General features: G+C 36.5%; 4 protein-coding genes across 6 annotated transcripts; 2 read left to right on the top strand and 2 right to left on the bottom strand.

Annotated features, from left to right (window-relative positions):
- The first annotated feature begins 3,680 nt into the window (after nt 1-3,680).
- LOC18610491 (protein NRT1/ PTR FAMILY 4.6-like) lies at nt 3,681-8,024 on the top strand. The gene is made up of 5 exons (XM_007046178.3): nt 3,681-3,798; nt 3,971-4,076; nt 4,231-4,448; nt 6,114-6,557; nt 6,661-8,024. The coding sequence occupies exons 1-5, from the start codon at nt 3,796-3,798 to the stop codon at nt 7,636-7,638; spliced, it is 1,749 nt and encodes a 582-aa protein (XP_007046240.3). The 5' UTR covers nt 3,681-3,795; the 3' UTR covers nt 7,639-8,024.
- A 752-nt stretch (nt 8,025-8,776) lies between these two features.
- On the bottom strand, nt 8,777-11,500 carry LOC18610490 (glyoxal oxidase-related protein). Its single transcript, XM_007046177.3, has one exon. The coding sequence runs from the start codon at nt 10,647-10,649 to the stop codon at nt 8,976-8,978; it is 1,674 nt and encodes a 557-aa protein (XP_007046239.3). The 5' UTR covers nt 10,650-11,500; the 3' UTR covers nt 8,777-8,975.
- A 149-nt stretch (nt 11,501-11,649) lies between these two features.
- Nucleotides 11,650-15,418, bottom strand: PLPB (PAS/LOV protein B). 2 transcript variants are annotated; one of them, XM_007046172.3, is made up of 7 exons: nt 14,437-15,418; nt 13,965-14,172; nt 13,786-13,850; nt 13,544-13,623; nt 13,413-13,468; nt 13,263-13,326; nt 11,650-12,131 (listed from the first exon to the last, which is right to left on the bottom strand). In XM_007046172.3, the coding sequence occupies exons 1-7, from the start codon at nt 14,984-14,986 to the stop codon at nt 11,979-11,981; spliced, it is 1,176 nt and encodes a 391-aa protein (XP_007046234.3). In that variant the 5' UTR covers nt 14,987-15,418; the 3' UTR covers nt 11,650-11,978. The 2 variants fall into 2 exon arrangements, with proteins under 2 accessions (XP_007046234.3, XP_017971527.2); XM_018116038.2 differs by having other exon boundaries at nt 11,990-12,131; nt 13,433-13,468.
- A 3,908-nt stretch (nt 15,419-19,326) lies between these two features.
- On the top strand, nt 19,327-26,309 carry LOC18610488 (heat-inducible transcription repressor). 2 transcript variants are annotated; one of them, XM_007046170.3, is made up of 11 exons: nt 19,327-19,450; nt 19,959-20,266; nt 21,012-21,089; nt 21,207-21,766; nt 23,173-23,805; nt 23,912-24,066; nt 24,466-24,650; nt 24,753-24,886; nt 24,981-25,318; nt 25,395-25,498; nt 25,806-26,309. In XM_007046170.3, the coding sequence occupies exons 2-11, from the start codon at nt 19,981-19,983 to the stop codon at nt 25,874-25,876; spliced, it is 2,544 nt and encodes an 847-aa protein (XP_007046232.3). In that variant the 5' UTR covers nt 19,327-19,450; nt 19,959-19,980; the 3' UTR covers nt 25,877-26,309. The 2 variants fall into 2 exon arrangements, with proteins under 2 accessions (XP_007046232.3, XP_088660112.1); XM_088803986.1 differs by lacking the exon at nt 19,327-19,450 and adding an exon at nt 20,594-20,622 and having other exon boundaries at nt 20,138-20,266.
- The last annotated feature ends 343 nt before the right edge of the window (nt 26,310-26,652 follow it).

Here is a 26,652-nt window from a genome sequence, read left to right as displayed (position 1 = left end):
TCTCATAACAACTGGATTGGTTTTATGTTGTTCCTATACACAAGTTTTGCATGGAAAGTAAGGAGTTTTTATGTCCATTCTTATACGATCCTGCATCACAACTGTTTTACAGGATAGTTTTTGTAATATTTGTACTTAATGAAACTTTTAATTACCTTTAAAAGAAACTTATACATTAGAATTTGAATTCAAAGTTTTATTTAAAAAATTCAAGAAGCACAACAAAACTCTGTTATTATTAATAATTAGAAATCTATAGACCTATATGTAGAAAACAACAAAATTAAATTAGTTCTTAACCTAAGCAAAATAAGGAAGCATGCGTGCCTAACAATCCATGGACTTTGATTAAAAATCATTTTCAGCTACCAACCATTGTATATGTGGAACAGTGTAAGTGCTTCTCGCAAATGCAGGCAATTAGCTGCTTTGGGTCATAACTTCTTCACGTTTCAAGGTAATTGCCAAGGCATCTGTATGCAACGAATTCTTTCATCTCTTTAATTTTTGAAGTCAAATGAAGACAATACACAGTGGAAGTCTATCTTCGCTTGTAATATTACTTTCGAATTCCTAAAACTTGTCAAGCATGTGCATGGAATAGACTCATCAGCATCAAGCTTTAACAAAATTGCAGTCCTTGATCATGAAAAAACGTTGTTCGTAAAGACAATTTCAAGCGGTCTTAATCCTGTCTGTCCTGAACAGAGACCTTTCTGACGTGGATTTGATCCGGTGTCATACTCTGATTGGATGCAAGTTGAGGAATTGCTATCAAAATCTTTGGTAGAATCGAAAAGGAAAAGCCAGCCTCTCGGCCCCCGTGATCCTCATGGCTAATAGTTTCTCTCCAGTTTCTGTCTGTTTTGCGGTGAAAGATTAGCAGCCTATAAAACAATCTGTGGGCGAGCTTTAATTGGACAAATCAGGGAGTCAAAGCAAAAATCTGGGTAAAACAAGGATAACCATAATCTTTTTATTGGTCTATAGGACCCAGGTTTCTCCTCATCATGTTACAATTAGTGGTGAATTCTGCAAAGGGGAGTCTTGTCACAATCTGAGTGGGAATGTGTGAACGTTCTTAATGATGCTTTTTAACTAACTGCAACTTGCTTTTTAGCTTTGAATCCTTTTGATTTGTGAGACCAAAATGCTTTCCCTTTTATCATTGTGATCATAGCTATCAGCACAGATTCTGCAGAAAAAAAATTGTGGCTTAAAGAGCTCTAAAATTAAATTTAACTGCCAATTTGTTTGTTCCTTTCTGAAGAAACTTTCTGATTAGCCCATCAATAATGTTCGAAAGCAAAACAAAAATTATTCGAATCTTAATCAAATATTAACATCATATCTTATTGACGTTGAACAAAGATTTTATATAATTTATTTGTTAAATTATTAATTTTTTAAAAATATGTTGGATTTGTTACTTTTATGGTTAAAATTTTAAGTTTTCAATCCGCCTGTTAAGCAAAATTGACATGCTTTGCACCAGGTTTTACTCTATGATCAAAAACTATATATATGTTAGAAGAATGTTCGAAAAGATTTAGGCTAGCAATTTCCATTGACTTTCAACGAATCAGCCAATGAGTTTTTGTGGTCAATTTGGCTTCGTCAACTGATAGTTGAGCTTCCAGATTTGTAAAAACAAACGTTTTCGGGACCCCATGGACTGGTTCAACACAGCAAGACATCACACGATGGGCTTGAAAAACATGATTTATATGCATTGTTGACAATTGAATTCCATTGATAAAATGATTCACGAGTTCAGCAGTCAGTTCCGATATCCAATGGCTCAGGCTATTCCTTTGATTGGACGAAGAAGATGATAAGATCAGTGAAAAAGGTGGGAGGGGTTTCTTTATAATGAGAGAGACACAGTGATAGAATTTGACTTTTAAATTAAAGGGATGATAATCAAATTTTACCAAGAAAAAACTATGACACACACACACACACAAAATGATTATAAATCTCATATTTCCCAATGCCCATCATCAATTTATCTTTAAAGCACATATTCAAAGAGACAAATGTCACTGCAGATAAGTTGATAAAAGTAAAAATTTTTCGAAATAGATATCTCTATTAAAATTCTCATACTCATACAAAAAATTGATATGAATAGCACTTATATAATATTGAGAGTAAGTGACCGATTGAGTAAGTTTATCTGCTTTATATTATTGTAAGATCATCAAGCAGAAGTGCTTTGATTTTAGTAGATTGACTTCAACCAAATTGTACAAAAAAAAAATCTTATCATTTCCATAACTGTAAACCTTATAACACAAATTTACAATAAGGCGATGGAAACAATATAATACTCCTCCATTGTGCTAATAAAATTCTATCATGTCAAGCTACTGCTAGCTTTCAAAGTCCCCCAAGAATTCTTTTATTTTTGGGTAGGAAGAATTCTTGTTCTAATTAAGGTCATATATATATAGATAGATAGATAGCTTTAGAAGATCACTGTCCATGGTCATATCACTAGGCAGGCTAAGTGGATGATGGTGGGTATGTCCTTCAAAAAGCTACCATAATTTTGACTCACTTTTCTATCCTTTATGACACATACTGTCTTTAACCTACAAGAAAAGACATTGCTTCTTTTTTAGAAAAAATAAAAAAATCAAATCATTGGGAAATTATCAAGGAGCACCAGCCATGGTCCAAAATTAACTAAATATGAACAACAAATTCTGATTACGTAAATCTTTTCTTTTATAGATTTATCAATCAAATCGTTAGTTGTTCGAAAAATATGATGAATATCCCATCGCTTTCTTGATTGAATTTCTAATAGTTCGATATATAATACGTGAAATGAATAGTATATTTACCACTCAACTAATTGCGTTGTTTCTTTTTATCCAGGCTTTGCAATTGATGATATTGGGGAGATAAAGATACTTAACAATCAGACGGTCACAAATGCATTTGTATTAAGCTTCTATAACCAATGTTTATAGAGTCACCCACATAAATAAATTCCCGAGTTGACAAGTCAAAGGTTGAGCTTAAAGGATCATGTTGGCTACGTGTGTAACGCTGATTAAAGAATCTATTCTTTATCTTAATTACATTCTAATCAAACAATATACATAGTATAACAAAAGAAGGTAGAAGAAGATTAAAGATTGCCTCCTTTTAACATTACTATTTTATGAAAGCAAACATACTATATATAATTAGGAGGGTGAGGCATGAACAACTTTATGATTTAATATAAGTTATTTGGGTTTTGTTGTTGAGAGTCAAAGGAAGAAAGAAAGAAAGAGAGGAAGGGTGCCTTGTTTTCTGTTTAATTTCTCTTTTTACTTTGGGTGGAAAGGGGTTTTTTTTTATACTTCTCTCCTCCTTTTGGGGAGATATATTCATATTTTTAATCTTTGTATAAGGACGCTAGCAATGTTTGATAAGAACCTAACCCTTTTGTTTTTTGTGTTTTTTGTTCTTACCTCACAATGTTTTCACATGGAGTTCTGAATGCATTAAAAAAAGAATTGTGAAAGAAAAAATAAAATAAAAAAAGAAAGGATTCTTAGTAATGGAAAAGGTTCCAAGGGGAATCGATCAAAGTCATTTTCTAAAGGGTCTAAGACCATTCTCTCCTCCCAAGCTGAATCCAATGCCCTTCCCTCCCCCACTCTTTAAATACCCCCCCCCCCCCCCCCCCCCCCCACCAGTCATCACCTTGCTTTTGTAATCAAAGTTCTTCTCTCACCTGAGATCCAATACACTTACCCCAAGTTGAAAAAGGGAGGGTGAAACAGAGAAAGAGCAATGGTGGGTTCCCCTTTTTTTCTATTTTTTTGGTTCTCCTTTTATGTTGTCCTCCAACTCACTCTCCTTGTTCTTGCTTTTGCTTTATCAAACAACAGGCGAGAAACCTGTATTGCTTTCTTACTCCTAATTCTAGAGTTTTGTTTTTTCTTTTTGCTTTTGTGTTTTCCCACAGGAAGGAGGACACGAGGATAGCAGTTGGGAAGGCTATGTGGATTGGAGGAATCGACCTGCTTTGAGAGGCCGACGTGGTGGCATGCTTGCTGCTTCCTTTGTCTTGGGTAATTAACAACCAAATTCCCCCAAAGCCTTTCTTTTGCTTCTTGCTTTTCAGTTTTGACACAATTCAAATATCAGTCAGCTTCCGCAGGCTGTTTTTGTTTGTTCTCTCTCTCTCTGTCTGATGTGTTTCAGTGATAAATTTGTACTGTATAGTTGCGGAAGTGCTGGAGAACCTGGCGTACTTGGCAAATGCCAGCAACCTGGTGCTGTATCTGTCGAAGTACATGCACTTATCTCCCTCCAAATCGGCAAACAATGTTACCAATTTCATGGGGACAGCTTTCCTTCTGGCTCTGCTTGGAGGCTTCTTATCTGACGCTTTCTTCACTACTTATCACATCTACCTGATAAGCGCACTCATCGAATTCCTGGTAATCATTCAACACCAAACCTTAACATTTCTTTCTTTTTTGTTACTTCAAATTATGTAAATTCTTGTTCCATTCTTGCATTTCTTCCGCATTGTGATTTTTTGAGAAACCAAAAAGGTGTAAACTTTGCATGAAGGATAGCCATTTTAAATGCAACATATACAAAAAAAAAAAAACAGACACTGGCAAAAATCTGAGTGTGCAAGCATTAAAGGTTGGGGCCGTCACCCCCCTGAGACTTTGGTCTGTAGATCCAAGGAACACCGTCTGTCTAGGTACAACTATCGAGGCCTTGTGATAAATGTTCATAAATTTCTCTCTCTCTCTATCTGCTGTCAAACCCCAAAAAGAATCAAAACCCAATTACCATCATTCAAAAAAACTCAGAAAGAAGAAGAAAAACAAACAAAAAGGGTCTGTTTCAATCTCTCATCACATGGTAAAAAAATCCAGAAACTAGTGGTTATGTTAGTTACAGTTAGGTTTTGAAATGATAATTTTCCTCAAAAAAGCATCAAATTATCATTTGATGTAGGCAAATAAATGGTAAGTTCAGACGGGTGTCGGAGAGGGGTCCCCGGGGATACAATTCATAGAAAACGTATCCAATCAGAGCCAACGCCTTGGGGCTGGGGGGCCTTAAGGGGGTGAGGGGGAGGGAAGGGGGGACCCGTTTTTAAAATATTTGTGTCGCGTCTTACGACAAGAGAAACTTCCTTTTCTCAATTTTAGCAAGATAGCGACATCTATCCTGTCTTGTTGCTTTGAAAATCATGTCCCTGTTTGAAGCACATGATTAAGGCACAGCATGACAGGTGGTAAGAGATTTTGCTCGACACGTGCCATCATTGACTGTCAAAATGGTTGCACCCTTAGGGTGCTGGAGGACACGTTTGTCCCACGACCTGGTATTGTCTACGTCTGAGATACGGTAATTTTGATCTACCAATGTCCGTATGGTAAGTGGAGAAAAAGCGGAAAATCAAATCAATGCCTATCTTTAAATGGGATTTTCATCCAAAAGTACAAAAAACCATATGTAGGAATAGTTTCTAATTTGATGCAGGTCCATGAACCACGTGTGTGGCTACTACTTAGACAGACTCGAGTGAAACTTGGGAGCCTACTGAATTCAGAACCATTGCCCACGTGCACCCTTCCAAGCCGAGCAGCCAACAGCCCATCTTCTTTCCAATGACGGTTCAGAGTAGGGCAGTCCAAAACTGTGTACGTGTGTCTGTGTGGCTTACCACGAGATGGAGGGACCCACTGTTTGTTGATTTCTTGATCTTAATTGGATGATTTTAAGTGACCCCAATTATCTATTTGGACCTTTTCTCTGAGTCTTTAGGCAAATGCTGCAGGCTTTCGGATCTGGAAATCAGATAGGGAAATTGGGGAATTTGGTTTGGTCCAGGCTGATCCAGGCCTATCTACCAAGGCCTTCTTAGTTGAGTTTGATATTGTTAATCCACACTTTCGCGAGCGCCCAAACCTGGGCGTTTGAGAAACACTTGAAAATAAGTTTAACCTTGTCGAAAAAAGAAATTGGAATGGAAGTTTCAATTCTTCATATGCATGACTTGAAGAACCTTTTATGGTTTAATAATTATTACATATACTTGCTAATTTCACAAGCCTAACCCATACCGGCCATTGAAACAGGGCTTGATCATTCTTACCATGCAAGCTCGGACACCTTCCTTAAAGCCTCCGGAGTGCAATCCATCGTCCACCCCCTCCATTCCATGCCAAGAAGTTGGGGGTGGGAAAGCAGCTATGCTGTTCATAGGCCTTTATCTTGTGGCACTTGGCGTTGGAGGGATAAAAGGGTCTTTACCAACGCATGGCGCTGAGCAGTTTGATCAGAACACCCCGCAGGGAAGGAAGCAAAGATCGACCTTCTTCAACTACTTTGTCTTCTGTCTTTCATGTGGTGCCCTTATTGCCGTCACGTTTGTTGTGTGGGTTGAGGATAACAAGGGCTGGGAGTGGGGTTTCGCCATCGCCACCATTGCAATATTGTTGTCGATCCCAATCTTCCTCGCTGGCTCAACATTTTACAGGATCAAAATACCGTTTGGCAGCCCAATTACAACCATTTGCAAGGTAAACTTCGGATGCTAATGCAACTTTATTTTCCAGTAAACACTCTACCTTGTTTCCATTCCTGAAAGGAAGAAATAAGTGTGTGTGCGATTTACTTGAACAGGTTTTGGTTGCTGCTATGCTGAACAGTTGCATGAGCAGCAGTCCAAGCAATGCCATTGCGAACCTGGCAACAAGCCCTTGTCATCAAACTGAAGCCAGCGAGGAAGCAGAACAAAATGCCAAACAAAGTGAGCAGCAGCCGGATCAACTCCCAACAGAAAGCCTTAAATTCCTAAACAGAGCAGTGGTGAACAAGCCAGCTCACCCAGCACTTGAATGCTCAGTGCGGCAAGTAGAAGAAGTGAAGATTGTGCTAAAAATCCTTCCCATATTTGCTTGCACCATTATTCTCAACTGCTGCTTAGCTCAGCTTTCCACATTTTCTGTCGAACAAGCTGCTACCATGAACACCAAGCTTGGTTCATTGAAAATCCCACCAGCTTCCCTGCCAGTTTTTCCCGTAGTCTTCATCATGATCCTTGCCCCAGTTTACGATCACTTCATCATCCCATTTGCTCGGAGAGTGACCAAAACCGAGATGGGGATTACTCATCTGCAACGAATTGGAATCGGTTTATTTCTTTCCATAATAGCCATGGCTGTGGCAGCTCTTGTCGAAATCAAGCGAAAGAGAGTGGCAACTGACTCAGGCCGACTTGACTCAACCAACCCATTACCCATTACATTTTTCTGGATTGCTTTGCAGTACTTGTTCCTTGGGTCAGCAGATCTTTTCACCTTGGCGGGGTTACTCGAATTTTTCTTCACTGAGGCGCCTTCAAGCATGAGATCGTTGGCCACATCTCTTTCCTGGGTATCACTGGCAATGGGGTATTATTTGAGCTCGGTGATTGTATCGATGGTAAACAATGTCACGGATGACTCAGGCCACAAGCCATGGCTCTCTGGTCATACGATCAACCACTACCATCTGGAAAGATTCTACTGGCTTATGTGCTTGCTTAGCTCATTGAATTTCTTGCATTACCTTTTCTGGGCCATGCGCTACAAATACAGATCAGCAGGAGCTAGAAAGTAGAAACAACCCGGGGGTTAATTCTGAATCCTTATGTTAAAAACAGACTCGGTTGCTGTGATCGGCTTGATCCAGTTAAATGAACACATTTCGGTAAAGAGAAAGAATTCAGACAAATGCACTGTCCCCAAAAGAAGGAAACTACTCAGCCTGACGCTATCAAAATCCAGACACATTGCTTATCTGATACCGTCAGCATGATAAGCCTGTAAATGGTCAAAACTGGGGGTTTCAAGGGTGGATACTGTCAGCTTTCTCTGTTGAGCTATGCTGCTCTTTGTTTAGTCTACTGTTCTTGTTTTCTTATGTTTTGTTTAGCCTTTTATTGTCTTTAGCTTCCCTTTGTATCAGCCTTGGTTGTCAATGAAGAAAATTCAATTATCCCAAAACTAGAACCGAATACTAGAAGTTTTGGAGACAAAAATCTGATCAATTAAGTAAAAAAATATAAGCATAAGCTTGCCAAAAACCCAATCATTTATGCAACCAAGTTCGAGTTCTTAACCTATAATTTAGGTTCAAACGAACCCTTAACCTGAATTGTATAAATATAAACATGATAAACATATACTAAACAAATTCAAGAGATTCTAGAGAAATCAAACATGTACTGTTTGTTGTCAGAGCAGTTCATGTTTGATTGTGTATTTGGTGTTTTCTGCATTATTGGGCTAGGCCTATGATCTTTGCACCATCCAAAACCCCTGGCCAGGTTTCGGTTCTGTTTAGTTTGGACTTAGTCCAGTCCGTGTGAACCTTGTCGTAATTATTATATACTATAATTCACAAAAAAAAAATTGTAAGCTCCAATTTAAACGAAATAACCAATCGAAATCCAATAATTACGGTTAATTTAGATTGATTTTTTCGGTTTTTATGTTAATAGGTCGAAAGGAATAATTTTCGGTCGATTTTGAATATTTAAAATTTACGATTAAAGTAATAAAAAACCAATAGTTAATAATATATTTTAGCTATTATATGTTATTAATATTGTTAAAATATACCTTAAAATACCTTATTCAAATTGAAATAATTCAATTTCAGTGATTTTTTATTTTTTATTATAATTCGAGTATTTCAATTTTTCATGAGAATTTTATTAATTCAATATTAAAACTGAACCGATCAAAAATTGATCAAATGTTGGTCGAGCTTGAAGCTAACCCAATTTCATTATTGGAAAGACAACAAGTAAACTAACTACCTAACCTGATTTTGCTATATCAATGTAGTGGTACTTCAATTTTGCCTAAAAAGAATCATCATATAAGAAACCTAAAAAAAGAATATCTAAGTAATTGTACATGATCAATCACAATCCTAAAGCTGCTCAAAGATCACATCACCTTCACCCAAACCGCGTGACTAGGAATCCCGGAGTGTACCACGAACAGCATATAATAACCCGGAGGTGCCACGCTGGCGTTGGTGGGCCCAACCACCACTAGTTTGTGATTAAACATGGACAATTGGACCACGCTGGCCGTGCTCAAAATGACCACGCGTTGGTTCATCCCGATCGAATGCGTCGTGAACGACGGCGCCACCAGGGCCACGTAGGCGGCTCCCTGCTTGTAAAGCGGCAGCGAAAACGAAACCCCGAACCTCTGCCCGTACACCAGCGCATTCCCCGGCTCCAGCGATAAAACCGAGGGCCTTAACGAGTTGAATTTAGGATCCATGTAGTACGGGTTATAAGCCTCCAAACTCAGATCGGTCGGGTACGGTCCGGTGAATACGTACCTAGTATGCGGATTGCTGCCACCCACTAATATCCTGCCATCTGGCAGAAGCAATGCAGCGGAGTGGTACATTCTCGGGATCTTCGAGGGCGCCAAAACCGTGAATCTCCGCAGTGGAACCTCGTTAACCGAGTAAAGAACCGGGTTCAAAACCGCGTTTACGGCATTCTCCCAACCAGCAGTGCCATTAGCAGCGCCGTTAATGATGATCACATCACCGGTAGGTAACAGTATCATGTCAGACATGACACGTGGGATGGGCATGAACTCTATGAGCCATTGGGGATTTGGGTCGTTCACTTTCAGCCTGCCACAAGTCCTTGACGCCTCTACGAAAACCTTCATCTTATCCGCTTTCAAGAACGCCCCCGCAGGTGCACCGCCGCACACGAGCACCTCCACCACCGGAGGCCCCGTCCAAGACAACCTCAAAGGAAGCATAACCGAAGAGCCAGTACTAGGATAGTTTCTCTTATCATCTCCAGGCATAAGAGGGAACTGTCTCAGAACAATGCCTTTTTTATAATCAAACAAGATTGATTTTTGGTTGGCGAAGATGAAGAGATTTCCATCTGGTAGTAAATGCAAGAAAGGGTAAAGATTGTTCTCTTCGGGGTCCCTAGTTTCCACCAAGAAACGAAGGTAAAAGCTCTTGTTGTTACTGACGAAGTCGTTTTTAGGATAAAACTCGTAAGTAAAAACCCTTCTACCGCCAAGGATTATGATTCTTCCATCGGGCAAAACTTGGTTAGTAGCGTACCATCGACGGTCGATAAGATGAGTAGCCGTGAGTTCGTACCAGTCGCAGGCATAAGTGTCACACGGGCTGAAAATTCGGATCACGTGATCGCCGTCATTGTATCCGCCGGTTTGGATAAGGGTACCGTTGGGGTCGAGGGAACCGGAGGAGCACCAGGTGTCAGTTAGGACGTGGAGGGGACGGAAAGTGTTGGAAACGACGTCGTAGAGGAGAGAGTGGGCGGTGCAGTCGTTCTTAGGACAGAAGCTGCCGGCGGGTAAAGATAGGTTGGAAGGGCCGGAGTCAGTGCGGTCAAAGATGATAACTTTGTTGTTAGGGAGGAGTTGCACGTGCATGGCGGAGATTCCTACGCTCGGTTGCAGGAGCTGCCAGTAACCCCCCGATACTACGGACAAAGATGAAGTTGGGGTCACGAAAACTGATGGGTTTGCTTCACTTAGCTCCAAGAACGAGAAAAGAAAGAATAAAGAGAAGAAGTTAACGAAAAAAGATTGGTTCTTGAACGTCATTTGGGTAATGACGATGGTTCTTGATGGGGTTAGCTAGAGCTAGAAGAAGATAGAGGATAGGACTCAACCAGGTTGGTTGGTGTATATAGAATGTTTAAATTTTTGTTGGTTTGTTACTACTAGTATTATTTTAGTCTGGAACAAGAGATTTTGGCATGTGAATTCCTAGTAGAAAACTTGATGAAATGAGAAAAGGAAAGATCAAAGGACATAATGCTGCTGCCCATGTTGGGAGAAGATTTATATGAGATTCTGATGCATGGATGGTGGGTTTGGTTCATCGTGGACAAGTCACAAGTGTGATATTGTTTGTAATGGTTGAGGAGTGAGGGTTTACTATCTTCAGAGAAAGACGACGCTTTTGGTTTTTCCTTTGAAGAAAAGGAAAATGGAAAAAAGAAGATAGATTGAATTGCGAATGAATTGGATCTTTTTGAGTGGATATTAGCATTTTCGAAGGGCCAACTTTTTAAGCTCGTGAATCTTTGTCAGATCAATCGGGGTTGAATTTCGCGGCAGTGCTGCTGATTCCTGGGAAGCTGACATGGTTAGCCAGGCTGTCCAAATCTCGCAAGTTGCATGGGGGGACCCGAGATGCTTGAACTTTTGTGTAGTGTCTTTCACATGATTAAATCAGTTTCTTATTAATATATACACACTTCTGGGTTAAGAAAATCTTGAGCTTAACACTGCTCCATCAGACTACTTCAGAGTTAAGGTTCAGGCCTTTGTCATGCTTTTTCTGTCTGTCATTTCGATTTCATTCCTGGTTAAGGATGAAATGTGAACCCTGTTTTTCCATAGCTTTGCTGATTCAGTACTGCTGTTTTAACCCATTGAAGATCTCCTCTCCTTCATACCTTTTTGTCTACTTTCTGCCGAATTATGCAGAATCTGAAATCCCAAATCCTAAAATAATTACTTGAAAACTTTATCATCCATTGGTAGCTTCAACCTACATGATTTACAGAGTGACATTTTCCATCCATTAAGTAAAACATGCACCCAATCCTTCAGGATTTTACATTAGGATCATTGCATTTTCTTTGTAATGACAAAGCTGAGCTTAGTGCCAAGACAACTTATTCACCAAAACTATTATACCGAGGAAACCCCTGTAACAATCCCACTTTGATTATTCCCTTTCTCTTTTTTTTTTTTTTTTTTCTAAATTTAGCATTTTCACCCATTTTACATTTTGACATTTCAGCTACTAGATGAGATTACAGACAGTATTCTCAGCTAGTATGAGATTACAAGCACTGTGAGACTGGATTTTCAAGAGTTTGGTAAGTGATATATGACAGCCGCAAAGAATACAGAAGCCATCTATGACTTGGAGGAGCCAGCAGATATTGATGAAGTCCTCACTGCAACCTTCACTGCACCAACAGCACTAAGTTGCCTCATCTCAGGACTCAGCCCATGTCCATCCCGGTTCTTACAGTCATCCTCTATCTGAACGCCCACAAAGTAAGCTATCTGAACAGATATAATCAGTGTAAGAGAGGGCAAATCAAAGCTGCAAAGAGATATTCCATGATTCTTAGCATCGATCCATTCCAAGCAGGCTTTAGATTAATATGCAATCAATCACAAAAGGCAACAACTAAAACAACTATAATCCACAACTTTTAAGCAATTTGTGGATTGATAATTGACAATAATCAAATGTTAAAAGTGTTAACCTAGATCCCCACCTCTTGCAACATCCAGCATCACCAGGTTTAGCATCAACAATTGCAATATGATATTTTTTTTCTTTTTGGACTCCATTTTTAGCACTCAATTAGGGGTTGAAAGATGCATCATATTTCAGCAATATCAGAAACGTCTACCAATAATAGATAGATAGCATTTCTATGATCATAGAACACCAAGAAATCATTCAAGTATGCATGAAAAGCTTCTGTTTTGTATAAGCAGTTTTTTAATCATAGACTATGGGCGAAATTAATTAACTTGGAGCAAGAATAAGCTGCAGCTATCATGCTTAATAAGCTGTTTTATAAAGCAAAGCACTATTTAAAACACAAGTTTTGAAACAATGACTTATAGCCCCTCAGAATGTTAAAGCCTCTTTACCCACACATTCTAGTGTCAGTTACTCTGTTTAGAATAATAAACCAAAAGTCAGACATTTCCAAAGTAAAGATAGAATGGAACAGCAAACGTGCCAAGTACTAAAAATCCAGACTCTCAAATTTCATTTCTTGTATGCTACTAAGAATACTTAGATGTACATGTTGTATCTAAAATGTATTCTTCACCTAGTTTCTATCAAGTTTCAGAATGTATAATAAAAGATTTATGCTACAAAGGCTTATTCTGAACATACTGCATCAGTAATGGCAAATTTACTGACAAAGGCAGTCCTCTTATCTTTACACTGCTGCACACTTATTAGTCTGTATAATTCAAAGACCGTGTATGTAAATCACTGATGCACAGATATTAGTCCTCTATCCTTGACTGCACTGAATCAAGCTGAAGGTATGCTAAATTGACTAACAACAAGATCTAATATTCATCTCGTCAACAGAAAACAAACAACTAAGATTAGAAAATTTATCTGAACTTACAAAAGTTTATGCATAACCAATAATATATTACCTTGCCAGAGGCATTACGAACAGGAGATAAGTGAAGACAGTTCCAAAATGAGCTTTTGTCCTTCCTGGTACAGTAACAAGACATGTATACTTAGACCTTATGGACATAATGTCATTCTTCAATAAACATTGGAAGTGAGAAAGTATCAACCTGTAACTTAAGATACGTACTGTGCATGCTTGTTCTGTTTGAATGCTTTCCTTTATCTGGCAAACGGTAGGCAATAAATGTTAACCATGCACCCAGAATAGTTTAAAAGTTATATTGGATAAAAGAACTACCTGATGTAGAGTTGAAGTATCTGTATCAACACCATTCAAGACTCTAAAATTATGCCCCAACACTTCATGTCTATCATAGCCTATAAAGGCAAAGAAGTATATAAGCAGTTATATAAACTGCATCTTTAAATAAATTTATAAACTGTTTGCTCTGGATCTTTCAATTACGACTGGTGAAATAATTATATGAGATTAAATCCATGATGCTTAATATTGGAAATTGGAAAAGCATATTGAAGCACCTGTCAATCTTAAGAACGCATCACTTGCATAAACTATAAGCATGTCAGGTAAATGTGGATCAATTCTGCAAGCCCACGGAAATGTGTTGCCGGTAACAAAAAGCAAAGACATCAGAAATCCAGACAAAGCAGGTTATCTACTATAAAGTAGGAAAATTAAGAATTTGCAAACAACTCACAGTACAAAGCTTTGTTTGATTCTACCAAGTGATATATTTAGTGATGAACTAACGTAGCCTGCCCCAGGTACACTGCATCTCTTCCCACAGACCAATCTGCCGGTCAACTCACTACAGTGGGTTAGCACAGACAAGATATTGTTAAATGCCGTTGCAGCCCTTCGCTCCTCAAAATCACTTGCCTTGCATGTCTCTTCGATATCTAATACTGTAATATAGACTTGATAGATGAGAACTCAGTCAAGTAAATCCAAAAACAATAATGGAAGATGAGAATATAGTGTCAACTTTTGTCGTCTAAACAAAGAGTGAAACATCAATTAACAGCAGATATTGGATGACAAGCTCTAAAGCAAATAAACATTGTTGATGGAGTGGTTAAAATGCTGTTTATGATAACATTTTCACATTAAATGTGCAGTTGATCAATCGATAATGGCTACACACAAAAAGTATAGCTTAAGAAACGAACCTTTACTACCCGAATCCAAGGACAAAACGCGACGCAATTCCAGCAAAGAATCGGAATCAACTTCCTTCCTACAAGACCCAAACACAACCTCATTCAAACCCGACCCATCCTCACTCAAACTCACCCCTCCGTTCCTCCTCTGTTTCGTCGAAATCGGGACCTGAACCGCCACGAAATGAATCACCCTTCCGTCTTCTTTCCCAAAAACCGGTCTCATATGAAACAACATCCAAAACGGCGTACCATCTTTACGGTAATTCAACAAACTGACCTCAACACCCCTCTCTTCTCGAATCGCTTCCCTTATTTCCATCACCGTCCTTGGATTAGTTTTCGGCCCCTGAAATATCTTCCCATTTTGCCCAATCACTTCTTCTCGTGAGTAACGCGACATTTTCAAGAAGCCGCGGCTGGCGAAAACGATTGGGTGGCCTGAAATCGAAGGATCCGTGATGGTGAAATTGTCTGGTAAATCATCGAGAGCTTCGCGGATCCATTCGGAGTAACGGGTGTTGAGAGATTGTTGGATTAAACGCAACTTTGAATCCATTTTCGTTGTTGTTGTTGTTTTTCCAGGTCTGTGATTCTGGGTTTTCCAATTGGAACCAATCCCATGTGGGTAACAATTCTTTTCTTTTGTAAAGCTTTGCAAGAATTCCCAGACTGAAAAATATCAAAGAAAAAGCACACAACAGAGGAATCCCAGAACAGAGCACCTTGAAAATCTAACAAATTACTACGAGAAGGTTGAAGGGTGTCTTAACTTTAACTTAATTACTAGTACCAATTCCTGACAAGCTATATCTCACTGAGGTGAAAATGGAGAGGAGAGACTGTAGAGAGATGTGGCTGTGAGAAGTGGGAAATTGGGAAAATATCTTTGGGAGTGGAACTTGGAAGCGAATGAACAACGATGACTAAGCAATGCCCATCATTCGTTTGTCAAGTGGATGATTCGAAAACAAAGGCTTGAAAGTATTTTGTGATGATTGGGAGTTGCCAATTGGTGAAGCTTATACTTCTACAGAAGCAAAGAGATTGGTGACCATCAGTCGAGGTTAAAAGAGCAAGGTCTTGTATTGTACTGGATTTTCAAGGTTTCCTGTTTTTACCACTCTATCCATTACTTTGGCTTTTGATAAATTTTAAATGAAATTTATAAATAATGTATTATTTTCTTAATTATTTTTAATCCGTATATATACATACCCATAAATAATTTTTTTAAAATTTTGTTTCAATAAATCGACACGTCATATTTTTTATTATTGGATCGAATGTTCAAGAATTCTAACATATGAAATTATGAAAATTAAAACTAGTAATATGATTTTTTTCCTTTTATATTAAACAGAAAAATAGTAAATATATATTAACATGTATAAAGTATTGATTTTGTAACTTACTCTTAGATGGTGTCTGAGTCTTCCAATGTAGCATGATAGTTGGAAAACTATATTATAATGTTTGGTATATAAGAGAAAGTATATATATATAAAGTAATTAAAATTTACATTAGTTAAAATAATAATTTAATTTAATCATGTCCTTAATCAAGATCATCTCTTTTTAAAAACACCTCTTAGCACGTTATTATTAACTATAATTGATGTTAAATATTAATGTGTGGTTAAATAATTGAATCCATCCAATAATTTTAATATAATTTTCTTCGTGAGAGTCACTTGTGCTATAATAACATAAGGAAAAAAACTAATATATATTTAATGAAAAAGAGAAAAAAGAAAAGTACAGTAAGTTTTAAACAACATAATATTTTAAAAAAAATGACATTGAATTGATACGTTACAAAATTTATAAATAATTATTTAATAAATTAGAGTAAATTATCATAAAAAAATAAATAATAACAATAGTAATATCGATGAAAATAAATGAAAAGAGGTAGACAATTATGAATTATTTCGACAATTGCTTTAAAGACTTTCTTTTTATTGTGATCATTGAAATTTTGAATTGGTCAACCAATTGACAAATAACCATGTAAATAAATTTTATTCGTATTTTTTATATAAAAAATACAATAATCATATAATAAAATTTTGAATAAATACACTAACTTCCTTGACCTTTAACCATAATAGCATGTGGATAAATTAGTTTTCAAACTAAACACTCATTCTCAAAACAATATTTTTTAATTACACATGGGTTATTGGTTTTTAAAATAAATACTCTATCGTAAAAGAATATTTTCGTTGAACACATTGGTCAATAATTTTCAAAACAAACACTTCGTCGAAAAAAATATTTTCACTGAACACGTTAATCAACTTTTAATATTTTCATTAGTTTGATAACACGATAATATTTTTAAAATAAATTTATTATTTATTAATTATAAAAATTACCATTATATAAATTATAATTTTCATATAAAAAATTATCTATCTTTTTTCAAAAAAAAAATCTTTCCACTAATCACTCTCTCCTTGCGACATTTTTCAAGGGATCTCGAAAGGAGCATACGGTGTTCGCCAAAAGAGTTTAAGAGATCCAATCAAATATAGCATTTAATGATTAGATTCAACAGCAAGATGATTGACAGATATAAGAAAAAGTCGTCGATCGACTTGAAGAAAATAAAAAGAATGAAACATTTAGGTAATATCATTGTTTTATATATTTGAAATGAAGTATTTATTTTAAAAATTAATAAATTTATATATAATTATAATAAAAATTGAATAAATGGATGTATTTTATCTTAAAAATTTGACCTTTACCTATCTTATGTGTGAAGCTTTTTAGGAGGAAGGCCACGCCACGACAAAGTAGAAAAGTTGGAAGGTTCCTAGCCAATTTACGCAACAATTCAAGCAAACCGCTCTCAACCTCAATCTACTACTAACCCAATTTTGTACACAAAAGAGTGGACCCCCGAGACCTTGCTCAATTATTAATTCTACTATTCAGCAAAATTTTCCTCAATGTATTCGACAAAAACAAATATTCCCTAGTTTTGAATTTGAAAATCAATAAAGTAATTTTGCCTTGCGGTGGATATTGAGTTTCAAATGATACTGACAAATATTTACGATCTATCTGAACCCGAATAATAATATTTTATTAACTTATCTTAATTTCAATGTACAAAGTCAAATATCAATTTGTTCGGTATAATGATATAGACAAATGATTGATTTAATTGATAAATTCATTCGTTTATTATTAAAATAATAAATAATTTTAAATAAAATATATAGTAAATAAGATAAGATATATTTTATTTTTAATTTTAAAAATCAAACAAACTAATTTTATCTTAAATATTATTATTAGCAACGGCAAGATAAAATAGAAAGAATGGACGGCACGTGATCCTAGTGGGATACTTATCCTTTAGATGGCGTCATTTCAATGTCGTCGTGTTTTTTTCACCTTGTTTTTCTGCTACGGTCGACAAGTGGAACGGATTGGTTGGCCTGGTTTTTGTCCTCAACTGGCTGCCGTCAAAACCGAGGCTTGGAGCCACTGAATTTTTTGAGTTTTTGAATAATTACGACTCAGACCATCTTGTGTTGCTACTCGTCGCCGCGTCTCCACGTGTCCCGTGTCCTGTCACGAGCTCGTAAGCTCGTCAATCCCGTAGTGTAGAGCTTAGATCACTAGTAGTAGTGCTTGGCCCTACGGAATAATTTCTCGATTTAGGTCCAATCCAAAATTACCACGTGTATTAGCTTGAGGGCAGTTTGATCTTTAAAAGAAAAGTGGTGTAATTTAAAAAAAAAAATGATGTAAATTTATATAATAATACACTATTATAACACACGATTAACCTGTTTAAATAAGTGTCATAAATTGATTAAATATGTTATATTATACAAATTGACACCATAACATCATTAATTAAACGGATAAAATGTGTTTTATGTGAATTAAGCGAATTTAACTCGTTTTTAAGATACGAAACACGATAACTTAAATCCAAACTTTCTTAATTTTATATTATTTTCTTGTCATGTTAATGGGTCCTATTTAAGAAATATTGATTAAAAATAGTTAAAATAGTATTTTAGAATAATATAAATACCAATGTATAAGACAAAATAATTTAATAGGAAACAAAAATTGAAGTAAAAGAAGCGAACAAATAAGAAAAAAAGGGTTATAGTTATAGATTAATTTAATAATTGTGTGATATCTTTTTACTACATATATTTGGCATAATGTTCAAAAAGTCTCTAAACTATCTAAAAAAATTTAAATAAATTTTTATTATTTTATTTCATTTAATTAATTTTTTATATTTTTATTTTAAGTCAAATAAATCATTATAATTAATGATTGATTAATTATAATTAATTAAAATTAAAATTATTATTTTATATCCACACGACATTAATGTGAAATGTGAAAAATATTACATTATTATGTTATTATAATAAATTAATATGTCAAATTATCATTAACTATGACATGATGTTAATATAAGTATATTATATTATCATTAATAATAATATGTTAATATTTTATATTAACGTATCACGACATAAAATATCAAATATCATTTTAACTAAATCAATAATTAATTATAATAACTTATTTGACTCAAAATAAAATATAAAGATTTGATTGAATGTAATAAATATATAAGGATTTATTTAAAATTTTTTTGAATAGTTTAAATTTTTTTAAAATATTATGTCTTTATATTTATTTTTTTATAATTTTTATGGGCTCTAGCAAACAGCTCCTGAGCCAGATGAAAGTGGGCTCGAGCAAACTGCTCTTAGCCTAGCCTCTGAGGCCCATTCCACATCAAAGAAGGGCCGAACTGAAAACTGATCAAAACGCAAAGCAAAAAGCCTAAGCCGCAAAAGTAATCGACCCGAACCCGAAACCAGAAAATCTGACGGTCGAAAATAACAGATCGAAAAAAATCGATCTTAGCTAAAAGGTCCCGTCAGGAAATTGGATCTCCCATTTTTCAGGCACCAAACAATTAATATACAGAAGGAAAACAACTTCACAGCCTTTGATCTCCGATCAGGTAAACCTCTCACGGTTTCACTTTTCTCATCATCTCATTCTCTTCCTTCTATGATCAAAAGCAAATCGTTCAATCACATTTTTGTTCTTGAATTTCATCTTTGCTTTCTTTTTTTTTTTTAATTTTCACCTTGCTTTTGATTTATTTCAGTGATTTTATTTATATAGAATTATTATTTTTCTTTTCTTTTACTTGAACTTTCTTTTGAACTTAGAAAGCTAAAATTGGAGGTGATTTATAGAATTAAGGGCAAGGGCAAGGAATTTGGTTAAAGGAAAATGGTGTAGTTTAGGTTATTGTAGGAAGGGTAATGTTTGGGAGTGACTTTGTTAACTCAGCTTTCTGTACGTTTAACATTCACTTTTGTTTAAGAATCGAGCCAAGTGAGGAACATGACGGATTCTGAAAGAGAAACAAGCCTGGGACATGGCGTGTCTTACTGGCATTCTTGTTTTAACTTGGTACTTCCGGTATTCTGAGTTGGAAAGTATTGTGTTTGATTTTGCAGAAGCTGATCGTGGTGTAAAACAATGAATTTTCTGCTGCCTTTGCGGTCCAATCAACAGGGAACGCCAGAACCACCTCCAGTACCAGAAGAGGTGGCGGAGTCGCCTTATGTTTCTAAATCTGCGACAACTTTGGAAGGGCTTATAGCTGAAGATCCATATCCGGAGTACTCCACAGTTGAAAATCATGGTGGAGAAACCAATGGATTTGAAGGAGAGAGTACTGATGTTGTGAGTGAAAAGAATGCTTCTGTCCTGGAGAATCACACTGATGTTTCTGAAGAAGATGGATGGATCACTATTCCATATAGTACGTGCACGCTAACCTCTAAAGCTAACTAATCTACACATTTTGTTTTGCAATCCTTGATTCTTGTAGTTTTTACTGTCTGTAGTTGTGGTATTGACTTTTGATGATTGGCTTTTACTCATTTTCTTTCCTTTTTCTCCTGTCCTCACTCATTTTAAAAAAATTAAATTTGTAATATAATGATTTGTTTATATAGGTCCTTGTTTTGAGTGTTTGACCCCATTGTATTCATTGAATCAATCTGGTTTTAACACCAAATAATTGAGGTTGTGTAGGAAGCCCTCTGGCCTGATTTTTGTATAACATTTTGATTGCTGATTTTTACAGCATCGGGAATCTAGACTGAGTCCAGAGAGGTAAATGCCGTAATCGCTGATTCATAAAAGTTTAATATTACCAATTTTGATGGTACAAGAAGTTAATTTTGGTCATCTGGTTGTTTAATAAGGTAATCTTTTGGTAGGCTACGGTTTCAACTGTAGGAGTCATTAGTATGACATAGAATTGTGGTCGTGATGGCTTGTTACATTTCTTAAGGTTCACAATGTTGGTGGAATTATATTAGGTATTTTTTAACTTGATAAAAATTTACTGACATGATTGAATGAAATCTTATGTACAAATTTTATCTTCCTGAAGTTTGGTATTTGGTGTGTGCTCTTGAGTCTTGATCTACTTCCTGAATTTATATACAGTTTATTTGATATTTCTTTATTGTATATCTAATCTTGATATGCTTTTGTAGAGGATCTCCCTGATGATTGGAATCAGGCACCAGACATACATTCTTTACGTTCCCTGGATCGTTCTTTTGTTTTTCCCGGTACCTTTTTCTTTTGTGAACCTCCTGCTTCATTCAGATTTTTTATGGAGTGGATTCATTTTCACATAGGAGATATTGTGCTTGTAACATGAAACTTGATCTTGGTTTCTTCTCCAGGTGAACAAGTTCATATTCTAGCGTGCTTATCAGCGTGTAATCAGGAAACAGAAATTATTACCCCATTTAAAGTTGCTGCAGTGATGAGCAAAAATGGCATGCGAAAGGGCATTGAGAAACAAAATGGAAACATGGAGGTTGAGACAAATTCAGTGCCTGGAGGAGTGGAAGTGAGTCCCAATGGCACAGTAATCGATCAGAATGGTGAAAACTTGGAGAAAGAGAGGATTGATGCTGCAAAGGATGTTTCTGCTAGTGAATCATTTCTTAGGATGGAAGATCACAGAAGACAGACTGAAATACTATTGAAAAGGTTTAAGAACTCTCATTTTTTTGTTAGGATTGCAGAGTCAGGTGAGCCTCTCTGGTCAAAAAAAGGTGCTTCTGATTCGTCTCAGATGGATAGTCAACAGTCAATTGCGAATGAAACCAAAAGCACTGCCAAGAACATATCTAGTCTAAATGCAGTTATTGATAGGGGAAATTTTGATGCTAATGTTTCCGGTGGAGTAGCTAGAGATACTGTTAAGTGTTGCTCTCTTTCCAATGGAGACATAGTGGTTAGTACCACAGAACTTCTACATTGTTAATGACTTTGTTTTCTCCTTCTTTTTGACTTGGATAAATGCTGCAGAAGTATTTGCACTTAATTTTTTTAGCTGACAGATAGCATGTTAATTGTTTCTAGTTTATATGCAAAATTGATGTTATTATAACTTTTGCTTGATATTTTTGTCTGGATTGTGCTGGATGTGTTATGGTGAACCTAAACATCCATTTGGTGTAGTAATTGCAGTGTTTTTAAAATCGCTGACTTGCATAGGGATGACAATGGCAGGGGGCAGGGGCACAGGCAAGGAATGCCCTCTCTGCTACTGTCTTTGCCTCTTGCTCGAACTATCACTTTCTGCTCTTACCTCCAATTAGAGGCTAAACCGTTCTCCCAACCTTCACTGTCAAAGACTGGAAAGAATGCACCTCCTTTTCCAAAACTGTCTCCTTTTCCTGACAGGAAATTCTTTAATTACAAAAAGCTACATTCATCTGGATTTTCTAGGGAAGCAAACAGAAAATATAAAATGAAAAAGGAGGAGAATACATAGATATTTTGGAGCCAAGTTGTTGAAAAGAAAAATTGGACATTTTGATGATGAGATGGGGTTACTATTGGTTAGTACCTTGATGTCATGTAGAGCTCCTTGCCTCCGTCTTCCATGGATCTTTGCTAGTGAGACCTTGCTGCATGATATAACATTTGGTTTGCTGGTGCAATTTGGGAAATTTGAACATGCGGATGATTCTGATGGAAAAGAATGATTAGACTATGTTGTTTGCAACTGCCAAAAGAATTCTAATTGATTAAGTTTTGGTCAAGGGAACCAATCAGTTGTTAAAGATCTGAGTTGAGAAAAGGTAGGTAACTTGGAGAAGTATAAAGATAATTGCAGGTAGGATAAAAAAATTTGATAACATTACTGGAGAGAAGAGAAGATGGAAAATGGTTAGTTCAGTTTAGGACTATGTTTTTCCACACTTGGTATCTTGGTAGAAATCTGGGGTATTCAGCAAGGAAATTCCTACCATTTCATTTGTAGGCTTCCTTATGAGGGCTCCTGATAGCCAACTTAAAAGATATTGCTACTCATGTAAACTGAATTTGATGGAATGATATTTTCAGTTTACTACATATTGCAACCTGGCCACTGCCTTGTTCTTGTTCCTAGGCTTTTTTAAAAATTTACTGCAGGAAGCTTATTCTGATTCCAAACTGCTTTCAATTAACTGTTATCTTGCTCTGGTTCTGCAAACTGATTGCAGAAGCTCTTGGGTGCAATTCTTCTGTTTTGTTTCCTAATTGTTTGTTTTATTGACCATATTGACTTGAATCTTATTTTGCTAGTTGCTAGGTGACTTCTTGATGTAGACTACTGATTCTCATACTACTTCTTTGTTTGGAAGGATGCAGGTACTTTTACAAGTGAATGTTGGTGTTGATTTTCTAAGAGATCCTGTCATTGAAATTCTTCAGTTCGAGAAATATCAGGACAAAAATCTGTCTTCTGAGAATCAGGAAAACTTAGTTTACGAAAATCAAGACCCATGTGGAGAACTGTTGAAATGGTTGCTCCCTCTGGATAACACTCTTCCTCCACCTCGTACTTTATCTCCTCCTCCTTTAGGTTCTGGTTCTGGAATTGGTAGCACATCTCAGAGGTCTGCCTTTTCTGCCTCCTCTGGCTCTCAGCTCTTTTCTTTTGGTCATTTTAGAAGTCACTCTATGTCATCACTTCCTCAAAATGTTGCAACTCCTCCTGGACCTGTTAAAGCCCAGAGTTCTAAACCATCATTTGACCTTGATGAGTTGGATCATTACTCTTCTCAGAAGATTTTGAAGAGTCAAAGAACAGGGACTGAAGGGCTTTTATCTTTCCGTGGTGTGTCACTAGAGCGGGAAAGATTTTCTGTCCGTTGTGGATTAGAAGGGATCCATATCCCAGGAAGAAGATGGAGGAGGAAACTTGAAATAATTCAACCTGTTGAGATCCATTCTTATGCTGCTGACTGCAACACGAATGACCTTCTTTGTGTTCAGATAAAGGTAAAGCTTAACGTTCAGTTTTCTGATAAATCATAAATACTTTCTCTCCAATCTCTATGGACATAGTCACTAGGTTCTTTTATTCACTCATGAAGCTATTTTGCAGAATGTTGCTCCAGCACATATACCAGATATTGTAGTTTACATAGATGCTATAACAGTTGTTCTGGAAGAGGCTTCAAAAGGCGGACCACCTACATCCCTACCAATTGCATGTATTGAAGCTGGTGATGACCATAGTTTGCCAAATCTAGCTCTCAGGTTGTTTTTTACTCTAGGTACCTTAATTTACTTCTAATCATCCTTTAACTTTTAGCATTTTAGTATAATGACCAGGTATCCACCAAGAAAAAGAAAAATATGTTCATCTTTTGTTGCTGTATCTTGCCATGCTTGCTGAGAATGTATGGCATAATGTTGTTAGTACATTTTTAATGAGCAACAAACCCAAATGGTTGCAGAATATTAATGAGTAAATTAGAAACAAACACTAGCACACACAAGGACTGCCTTTTGGTGTATATGTATATGGCCATTATCTAATATCCTGAAGTGTGTTTGGAATTAAGGTTTAATTGAGTTATATTTACTGTCTTATGGTGCTGTGAAAGTTGGAAGAGTTGTCTATTCCCCCGAGCTTATTAATGGTTTTTGTTGCAGGCGGGGTGAAGAGCACTCTTTTATTTTAAAACCAGCTACTTCTATGTGGAAGGACCTCAAAACTTATGGTGAAAAGTCTAAGTTGTCCAGTTTACGACCCCCTTCCAAGACTTTTGATAGAAAGGGAAGTGCTTCGACAGTTAACCAGTATGCGATTATGGTATCATGCCATTGCAACTACACTGGTATGTACACTTCTTCTAGTTTACAGTATCATCTGGCAAATTTTGTGTTAAATACATGTTCTAACTAATAACATGTCATTTTTTTTTTTGTGTTGAATGCAGCATCAAGATTGTTTTTCAAGCAGCCAACAAGTTGGAGACCACGTATCTCTAGGGATCTTATGATCTCAGTTGCATCTGAAATGTCAGGACAATATTGTGGGCCCAATGAAAGAGTCACTCAGCTTCCAGTTCAGGTTTTATACAATTTGATTCTCTCTCTTTCTTGCTCGCTCGCTCTATCTATCTATCTAACTATGACAATTCTCATTCAACTGGTGTGATTGTCAGGTCTTAACTCTTCAGGCTTCAAATTTGACACCTGAAGATCTAACCATGACAGTTCTTGCCCCAGCCTCCTTTACCTCACCTCCTTCCGTGGTATCGTTGAATTCTTCTCCAACATCACCAATGAGCCCATTTGTTGGTTTTTCTGAGCTTGCAGGGAAAGCAAGTAGTGTGCACAAGCTGAGCTCAATGTCCACTGCATCAGAGAATCTGAAACAGAATGGTGATGCTGGGGCTAGGTTTACTTCTTTCAATGAGCAGTTGACTCCAATAGCTGATGTCATTCCAACTTCTGGTTTGGGATGTACTCATCTCTGGCTGCAGAGTAGAGTACCATTAGGGTAATGCGTCAACTTTTCTAATATTGTTTCAAATTGTGAATATAGAATTGGTATTAATTCACACTGATTGCTTCAGATGTGTTCCTGCTCAATCTATGGCTACCATCAAGCTTGAGCTACTTCCATTGACCGATGGCATAATCACTCTTGACACTTTACAGATTGATGTTAAGGAGAAAGGTATCCATCCAGTTGTTTTCCCCTCTTATGATTTGCCTTACCCATATAATTGAACTATGTTAGAAGAAATGTGTGGTTTATGCGTCTTTTCTGGATCAATTGTATTTAACAGTGTCTCTTTACCAGCCATTAAGGTAGATTTATGTTTACATTGTTGCTAGCACGTTTTGCAGGTTTTATTCATTTCTTTCTAAGTCTTCATTCAGTAAAATGTTTACACTTTTGTATTAAATATCATCAAATGTAATGCTTAAGGTCCATCCTCAAAGCTAAAGTTCTTATGGAGAATCCGTTTATGGTGCAACAGGTCTTACATATATCCCTGAGCACTCACTGAAGATAAATGCGACTTCTAGTGTCTCCACAGGGATTATTTAGGATGGATTGCAACTTGTGTTTCTTACATCATGTTATCTTTAGCCATCAAGGATTTCAAAGCATCATTCATTTTGTTACTCGGTATTGGGCTTCTAGTGCCATATTGTGCAGAATCTTTGGTACCAAGGTAGATATCTTCCTGTGTTTAGCAGAAAAGGGATTGTCTTGCTAATTCGTCTGAAAACTACAGCCACGAATGATTTCTTGTAAACTGCAATCGAGAATGACATTTGTTGTATACCCCCTTTGATGGGAAAGAAATGTTCTTTGTAGATGAAACTAGAGGCGTGAAAGTGTATCGGTTGCAAAGAAATCACGAGAACTTGAGTGCTTTATAGATATTCAGGCCACACAAAAACTTGTTAGTATTCAAAGACAGCCATGTTACCCTTCCAAAATAGTGAATTTATAATTTTCTGTTGAGATTGAAGCATCTCTGGTTCACGTATAGCTCAAATGACTGGAATTTGCAGGTCAAGAAGACTAGCCCTGGTTGTGACTTTAAGAGATAAGCCAGGCGTTGTTTCTGTTCTCTATCTATATGATTTTGATTACCAGTCATTAGAATTCAGACTTCAAACTTCTGTATTTACACTGTTCAGTTTTGCATTTTTCATCTTACACTGCCTTTTGAATATGTAGGCATTTCAGCATTTGGTTTGGGGCAGGTGAATATTATTAACATCAAGCTTAGGTTGAGGTTGTCGAGCATGGATTTTTGATCCAGGCTTGTAGCTGATACCAATGAGCTGCTGAGTGTGAACTGTGAACGGTAA

Source organism: Theobroma cacao, chromosome 2 (genome assembly GCF_053813885.1).
Source record: "Theobroma cacao isolate CCN51 chromosome 2, ASM5381388v1, whole genome shotgun sequence".
Classification (NCBI taxonomy): domain Eukaryota; kingdom Viridiplantae; phylum Streptophyta; class Magnoliopsida; order Malvales; family Malvaceae; genus Theobroma; species Theobroma cacao.
The sequence above is the reverse complement of the archived record's forward strand: the minus strand, read 5'-3'. Positions and strand labels throughout refer to the sequence as shown.